The sequence below is a fragment of the Mytilus californianus genome, unplaced genomic scaffold (genome assembly GCF_021869535.1).
Source record: "Mytilus californianus isolate M0D057914Y unplaced genomic scaffold, xbMytCali1.0.p SCAF_14, whole genome shotgun sequence".
NCBI lineage: Eukaryota > Metazoa > Mollusca > Bivalvia > Mytilida > Mytilidae > Mytilus > Mytilus californianus.
In genome coordinates, this window is record NW_026262626.1 from 40,398,104 (window position 1) to 40,407,179 (window position 9,076).

Sequence of the window (9,076 nt, forward strand, 5' to 3'; positions counted from 1 at the left end):
TATCCAAATATGCATGGAATGTTTGCCACTGGACGTTATAAAACAAACAACAATCAATCAACACGTAGAATAAATGCAGGGTATATTAGTATTTAAATATGCATGGAATGTTTGCGCATCTGGACGTTATAAAACAAACAACAATCAATCAACACGTAGAATAAATGCAGGGTATATTAGTATTTAAATATGCATGGAATAATTGCCACTGGACGATATAAAACAAACAACAATCAATCAACACTCAAATTAAATGCAGGGTATACTAGTATTCGAGTTTCCGACTAAAATATGCTGATAGGGATCTATCACAATCAAGTGTTTAAAGTCAAATTGAAAATACTGCAACAGAGCAACACGAATTAAAACTTTTGTATTAAAAATGCTTGTCGTTGGTTGCTGTCTGCCATATTATTTTTTTCGTTTATTGTACTAAACATAAAAACGGCTGTTGACTTTCTCTTTTGAAATTTCGTCATTCCAGGTCCTTTCACAGCTTACTTTACTGTAGGTGTTTTCCTCATTGCTAAATATCGTACGATGACCTATAGTTGTTAACTTCAACGTCATTTAGTCTCTGGTGAAGAGCAGTCTTATTGTCAATCATGCCACATCTTCTTACTTTTAAATTATAAATGAACATTTCTAACCTGTTCTGCATAATAAGCTATAAAAGGCCCCGAAATGACAAATGTAACTGAACATTTCAAACGAGAAAACTAACGGCCTAATTTATGTACAAAACAATAAACGGAAAACAAATATGATATACAGCAAAAAACAACAACCACTCGGAATTATAGCTGCAGTCTCCTTACTTTAACAGGCACATACAGAATGTGGTGGGGTTAAACATATTTGTTGGTGCCAAACCCTCCCTTAACCTGACACAAACGTGGTTTAAAATAATTAGTTTTAAATAATTTAAAAAACAGTCATTCCTTAATATTTAATTCTAAATATCCTGTTTAAGGAGTAAATCATAACAAAACGTTGATGACGTCACAGTCACATGACAAAATTATGTCACAAAAAACTTTCAACCAATCAGAAGACATGTTACATCCAAATTCATATTATTTCATTTTAAATAAATAAGAAGGGTATTATGTAAGTCATGACATCAAGCCCATATGCACCTGGCAAAACCCGGAATAATTGAACAGTGTTTTTTTGTAATTGTTGTTGTTCATCTCAAAGTTACAGCGAGACTGTGAAATCCAGTGTATCTGTTATATCAAACCTACAATATACTATCGCCTATAGTTCCATGTAACTACATGTAAAAACGATACCAATGCATTAAACTATATAAAGTATACCAGACAAATTACTTTGTTGACTTTAGGGTATATGCATTTCTATTAATTTGTATTGCTGATAAATTAAATTCAACCCTTCAGGTAAAATCAATGTTTAAATTATAGGAACAATCGAATACAACATTTACATTTTAGAGATTTAATAAAATAACTCAACAAATATATAAAACGTAATAAATCAACAATATTTGTCATAACATTTAAATAATGCCCGTCTAGTCACCTTGAATCATTAAACGGGATTAAACGAGTGTACGAAGGCACTTTAATGTCACAGCTTCCATAAATTGGAAGATTACATGGAAGTTCCCGCCCTCGTTTCCAACTGTTTGTTTGAATATCATATTCGGCTTTTTCAAATCTATCAATGTCATTATCGGAAGCTGACGCGCCAACGACATAAATCTTGTTCCTTGCAGCATACATTCCAAAATGGTTTCCTTTTGTGGGTAGATCTGTACAGAAGGCAAATATATTTGTCTCGATGTCAAATTGTAGAAAATACCCCTCGCTTGATGCAATGAATAATTTAGATTCATGGAGAACGGTTCTGCAGTCCGAGCATTTCTTTGGAAAGTCAGCCACAATTTCAACGGATTTGTCATTTGGGTCAAAGGTTAACACACCCGTCGACTCTTGATTTTCACCATTCAGTAATTCGGCAACAATATATATTTTATTATTATAAGCCGTGCACGGAGCGAATGAAAGTTTAACATTGTCCGGTAGCTGTGCAATTGTTTTCCATGACTTTTTGATTAAAAGTTTATTTCGATGGTGTTTTGTGTCCAGTTCTTCTATTTCTAACACATTATTTCCATTATTGTGGCCACCGAGAGCGTAAATGAAATCTCCAAGAACCACCAATGAACAATCTGACCGTTGATGACTTAAAGTATGACAGTTTTCGTACTTCAACAGAACGGGGTCGTACCGAATCACGTGTTTGCCAGATGCAATGTAAACATACGGTGCTTCGGTTTCATCTTTTTGCGCACAAGCAACAGAAAACTTGTCTTTTATGTCATTACTTTTAAATAAATTTCTGAAACATACCAGATCACCATCGCAGTTGAAGACAGCGGCTACTATGGAAACTTTTGGTTTAGCAGACGACATCATCATCGCGTGATACGATTGATATGTTGTTTCTGTGACAGAATCTTTTCGAGGAGATCGCTGTTTCTGTACAGCGTTCAAAAGTTTGCAGTAAATCTTCATACGACCTTCATGATTCCAATCTAGCCATTTTTCCAACGCTCGAAAAATATCGTCATGTTTGACAACGTTTTCAACTTGACAAAGGCTTTCTAGGCTCTGTTCATGGAGGTATAAGAAAGAATCATTATCCCACAGATTCTGAAAATGTTCGGTTATCAACTCTATAGCTTCTCTCTTTAGGAGAGAAAGTTCGTACTTTTCAGCAATTTGTAAAGCATCTATTGAAGTCATTACTTCTATGCTGTCTATAAGCTTTTCCTCACAAGCTGTCTTCAGAGGCCGAGACATGCAACTCACTTCTAAATACAACAGAATGTCGTCATTACGGAGTAGTTCCTTACAGACTTGGCCAGTTTTTAAAATGTCCACAACCTGCTTTCGGATGTGCTCCGGGAAGCGGTGCACCATTTCACACCTGTCGCAGTTCATTTCACCATGCATAACTTCTGACATATTTCTTCTTTCTGTAAGGGAGAAGGAAGATTTTTAATAGATAAAACAGAGTACTTGTAAATCTGCAGGAAATTGTCACATATTAAGAGTGTCAATATCAAGTGCATAGTTTGACATCCAAACCAGTTATAGATCTAATTTAATATGTAAATAAGACATTAGTGTTTTCTTCCGTTTACCAGCTGTGAAACATTAGACTTCTTCGTATAAAAAATACGTAAATTTAAAGTGGGTCGTCTAGTAAATGTTATGATAATAAAAATGCCATTCATTATTCAAGAAAATTTGCTAATACTTGTCCTTCAAAAATCAGTTGAATTCTGACAATATTTGCTCATTGATCAATCCTTCAAACTACATTAATTAAAGACCTTTAAATGCGTTTGAATAGGAAACACATTATAAATGTGTGTTGTGTTAAGCATATACAATTTCCAATAAAAAGAAATCACCAGTAAGCTAATAGCCTTTTTTTTACAATACATTGAATGGTAAACAGCTTTTTTATATAAAATTATGACTCTTCATTATCATAAAAACCTGGGAATAGTATTAATATGTCAATTTATTATGTCCCAGTAAAAACATATTCAGTGTTTGTGACAAACAAGAAGGTCTGGATGGGGGGTCCTTCATTTCTGTATTCATTATTTTAGACCATTTTTATCTATTTTTATACTTTTTATCCATTTTTCTCTATTTTTTATATTTTCGCAACTCAGTATTCTGTTTTCTTTATTTTTTGGTCCAATTTTCTCTATTATTTATATTTTTGTCCATTATTCTCTTTTCTGTAAACCTCCATCCACACCTTCAAACAATACACTAATAAAAAGCAAAGTATTTAATAAGCAAACGAAATAAACAATAAAACATATATGCCTTGTCTTACCTTTATGAGGGAAAACAATTCTTCGTGAAAAACTCAATTCTATCTTTATATGTAGAATGTGGTTCGTAAATATATCAAGCCTTTGCTATTTAAAATGTCACACTTCCGTTGCTTCGATGGTTTGTTTTTTGTATGATTCTTGTTTGGTGTGGGAGTTACCTTTTTATACAAGTAATTTTCCGTTGCTAAAAATAAACAATTTTTTTTTTGTACAGGTAGAAACTCATTGACGTGGTCTAATGATAGTCATCCGTCTAAAAATAGTATAGTATATTGGATCTTCCACAAGAGTGTTGACAGTTATCAACAGCGTAGCTTAATTCACTAAAATAAAACTTTTTATTGGAGTCAGGACAGATGTTATGGCTATTGTCTGAACAAAGTAGAACAAGAAAATCCTTAATTGTAAATAAAAACATGGCTACGCAGTTTGATAGTATTTTTACAATCGTCACTGCTTTCGTACAACGGTACATTTACATGTCCAGCCATCAGAGCTTCCAAAGACTTTCCTGGTATCAAAAATCAGTCAGTGGGGCTCTAAAACAAAACAAATTAGTGGTTTTGTTAAATTAAGTTCAAGAGCAGCAACCCAAATGAACACCAAAAAGTTCGTACAAAAGTAGTCGATGATAGTATTGGGAGCTAGGACAACCATCGACTAGAGCAAATTTGTCATGTTGATAAAGTACAACATCATTACCAAGGATGTAGCGTGGGGTGTGATTGCACGAACTACTCAAAGCTATATTGAAGTATAAAACAGTTATTACACGATTGCTAAGTTATATCTTGTAATTACATTACATTATGTTTTATTATTATACGTTATTTTGATTGGCTAACAGCAATCTCGTGTCATTCGGAAATTAACCTTCATTTCAAAATGAAATGTAACATTCATGATGACAAGAGCTTCCACAATAAAGTGCACAGTCAGGTAAATGAAAAAAAAAACTTGATAGAAATGGTGTTTTCATGATCCTAACAAAAAAAAAATGTAATTATAAGTATTGAATGCTTCTTTTAGTAATTTGATAGGGTTGTAAAAGCGTTGACCTTGTGCACATTTTTAGAATGAAGCGCTTCCGCTCTTCATACAAAATGTACTTCGGTCAATGCTTTTACACCAAAATAAATTTACAAAAAGAAACATTCAATTCTTAAATAATGTGTGTAATTATACAGTTAATCGTCATATGAAGAAACTGTCGAATAAATTCATTTTTAAAGGAGTAGCAATTATTTGACCCTTGAAATTGTACAACTTACTCAAGCCATCAAAAGAGTTTACATAACAATCTATTTCACGGATATTTTTTGGTCAAAACATATATGAACAACAGCTTTTACACAAAAATATATATTTTACATACATTAAATTTTTCGTGAAATGCATTTTGTAGCAAAATATCTGTTTTGGGTAATTCAGTTGCTCATATCTGAATATTAATGACAATATCTAAAAATGAGGCAATTTTTATAGTTAGTTTAGCCCTAAATGTCAGAAGTTTCAAATTAAATGTCCGACCGACTAATAATGTCTTATGAACATCCGGAGAATGTAAGCTGGCAGATTTATGATATTTTTTTTTTAATTTCGAATTTTGAATTTTCAAAAAAAGTGAACTGACACCTTGCAGTCTAGCTTCTCCTTTGTATTTCAATTATTGTTTTATGGTGACAAGCAATAAATGAAAACGGTGTCATTGAAAACAACCACACTTTTAATCAATTACGTGTCTTACCTTTTTTAAAAATAACATTTCAATTCTGCTAGCCTTTCTGGAGCACCCGAGACCACCCCTTGTTTTTGTGAGGTTTTAGTTGCTCAGTCTCTCAGTCTCAAGCTTTCTGAGTAGTGTTTTGTGTTCATCGGTTTTTATTTTTTTTTTTGTTTTTTTTTTTTTTTTTACATGGCGTTGTCTGTTTTTCTAAATTTGACTTATGAGTTTTTAATCTACCCTTGGAATCATTCCTCTTCTTTTTTACATAACTTATTGTTGTTTCGTGCAATGTTGCTCTATTTTTTCTGCAATATGTCAATGCTAGTCATACAATCTCAAAATTCAGTGGCTTAAGACTAGACTGAAAATATAATTTAATTCCACTTCATCTAGTTGACCTGATTTTGCTTCGTGATTTTTACTGAATTGCTAGATGACGAAGTATTTTTTAGAGAAAACATTAAGAAAATAATCCAGGAAGAGGTGTACTCTGATTTTTCTTTTTCAAGTCCTCTCACTTGGTATGATAATTTAAAATATCGTTTTAAAAGATTTGCCCAGTAAGGATAAACAAAAAGAGAAAAATAAAGATTATTATAGAATTCAAAATAAATTACAATTATGAGAAATGTCAGCTGAGGAAGCTAATGGTGTTTTTATTAAATGAATCAGTAGGAAGAAATAAATTCTAAATTAGCGGAGATTGAGAAAATTAAATGTCAAGCCGCCATATTGAGATCAAAGGCATTTTGGTCGGTAGATGGTGATAAACATACTCTTTATTTTTTACAATTAGAAAACATAGGCAACAATCAAAACTTGTTACTGAATTAAAAGACAACGAAGTAAAAGTTTCTCGTGATACTGGTGAAATTTGAGATATCATCGTAATAAATTTGATCTTTAAAAAAGAAAGGCGACAAAAATGATATAAAATCTTACAGACCAATCACATTAGCCGATGTTGATTACAAGATTTTAACCCGAATTATGGCCAATAGACTGAAATTTACATTGACAAAGATCATAATTATGTAATACACGAACTTGTTCTGTAATAGGTCGAGACATATCAGAGACTGTATGTAGTATAATTAACGTTATTGATTTAATAGACGAAGAAGATTTAGAAGTTATATTTTATAAACGGACCAAGAAGAGGCCTTTGATAGAGTTAGTCATGATTTTTATTTAATGTTTTAGAAAAATTTGGTTCTGTAGAAAGATTTAGAAAATGGATAACAATTTTCTACACGAATGTTAGAAGTTCTGGTTTACATTTTCCAGAGATAATGCTTACAAAGTGTGCCTTTAGGCTAAAATTTCTTAGTAGACTTTTGATTCGGATTATTCTGCTCTGTGGAATAATATTTGTACATACTTCTTTTCGAAAATAGAAAACATGAATCTTGGAAAAGAAATTTTACTTTGCGATTTAAAATAGTCTTCTTTTTCAAAACTTCCTTTTTCGTTCGAGAAATGTTGCTTGCATGGAGTAAAATGAAAACTTATATATATGTTGCTTTTGAAGCTAATGTAAACAATATTCACGAGATACCGTTATTTTTTTACTCCAGTAAAAAAGAGAATGTAAATTATTAAATTATAAACCTTTCATTTTTGCAGGAATAACATTTACACGTAATTCCTGGTTTTCTGAAATTTATTGCAATCCATGAAATTCTGAGAAAGATCCTGATCGGAATACGATGATTTCTGCAACTTTTATAAAAATTTGTTTGTCAGTTTGCCTCCTGGAGGGGTACATTTTATCAATAAAAATGTCAATCCAGTTGCAAAGAATTTTGAAATATCTGCAGATTGTTTTTTCTTTTTCTGTTGAAGATAAACAAGTTCCTATGCCACAAAGTACTCGAACATTTTATGATCTCTTAATAAAACTTGTTGAAAAATCTCCTGTATCAGAATCTTATTGGATTAAAAAGTATCGAGAATTAAAACTTTCAAAGTGTTATATTTTTTTCAAATTTACATATCTTGTCTGGTGAATACAAAGAACTGAACTTTCAAGTACTTCAAAGAACTTTATTTACTTAGGTTAAACTTTTGAAATATAACATGCCTGATAATGAAACTTGTCCAGTGTGTAAATAATCTAGAGAAGATTTAAAACATACGTTTGTTAATTGTGTCAATATGTTAAAATTTACTGATTTTTTGAAAGATTTTTTACTAAATTTTATGTGCAACGTTGATGATACCTTTGTAAACACGCTTGATTTTGACCAAACGATGCTAATGGGTTTTTTTAAGAAGAAAAGTAACGGTTTTAATTTCAATTTCGCAAACTTTATTATTAGTAATGAGTATAGTCAGATTAGTATCTATTATAAAAGAAGAAATTTCGTATTGTTGGATCCTCAAGCAAATCTCAATTTAGTAGACTATTTTAAAACATTGTTAGAAAATACATCTCTCACTGTTTTATCTTTTAAATCTGAGAACAATTAATATTAGAAAAATATTTTATATTAGACAATCCTGCTATTAAAGTAACAGATGGCCATGCGGAAATATTGTATCAATTCTGAACTATACTTATGTCTAGTTAATATGTCATAGAATTAACATAATTAAACTGTTGTTGAATTGCTTTTGATGTTGTTTTAATTGACTACATGTATATGTTTGTTTGTGACACTAGGAGGTACTGTCTGGTGATTTTTTATTGTACATATTATCAAGAGAAAAGTAGTCGAACTACTGTTGCACTAGCCTGTCAACACCGAGGTTGTGAGTTCGCAGCCCGCACGTAGCAGGTGCGCTCAACTCCAATCTTAGTTGACTAGATTTTCAGTTTTTCTACCGAAGGTCGGTGGTTCTCTCCGGGCACTCCGGTTTCCTCCATCAATAAACAACTGACCGCCACGAAATAGCACAATAGTGCTGAAAGTGGCGTTAAACACCAATCAATCAACAAATGAGACACCACGACAAGACAACAGAAGGTTATTTCTCTTGTTTTATATATATGTCTGAATGGACAAACTACTTGCTACATGCTTCTGAGAAAACACATTTTGAAATTTAAAAGATAATCAAATCTTATTTATTATTTTTTTTTAATCTATTCTTTATATAAAGATTTTGTTACAAGGGCTTGTTGACTGAATCGTCAGAACATAATGATTGCCATTGCGACAACTCTCCACCAGAGACTAAATGACGTAGAAGTACATTGTTGTAGGTCACCGTACGCAAACGAACAAACCCATACCGCACAGCAATGTATAAAAGGCCAATAAATGACAAATGTACAAAAAATTCAAACGAGAAAAGTAGCGGCCTGATTGATGTACAAACACAATAAACGAAAAACAAATATCATATAAAGCAACAGACAACAAGCACAGAAATAGAGGCTCCTAAGGACAGGCACATGTAAGAAGTGGTTGGGTTATCATGTGACATGTTTGTGGTCTCTAAACACCTCCCCCAAC

At 32.1% G+C, this 9,076-nt stretch overlaps 1 protein-coding gene across 1 annotated transcript; it reads right to left on the reverse strand.

Moving 5' to 3' along the window:
• Positions 1 to 1,445: 1,445 nt before the first annotated feature.
• On the reverse strand, positions 1,446 to 4,030 carry LOC127724534 (kelch-like protein 12). The gene is made up of 2 exons (XM_052231516.1): positions 3,889 to 4,030; positions 1,446 to 3,007 (listed from the first exon to the last, which is right to left on the reverse strand). The coding sequence occupies exon 2, from the start codon at positions 2,994 to 2,996 to the stop codon at positions 1,542 to 1,544; it is 1,455 nt and encodes a 484-aa protein (XP_052087476.1). The 5' UTR covers positions 2,997 to 3,007; positions 3,889 to 4,030; the 3' UTR covers positions 1,446 to 1,541.
• Positions 4,031 to 9,076: the final 5,046 nt, after the last annotated feature.

Coding starts and splice junctions, on each gene's coding strand:
- LOC127724534 (XM_052231516.1), bottom strand. CDS start 2,996: ATGTCAGAAGTTATGCATGGTGAAATGAACTGCGACAGGTGTGAAATG.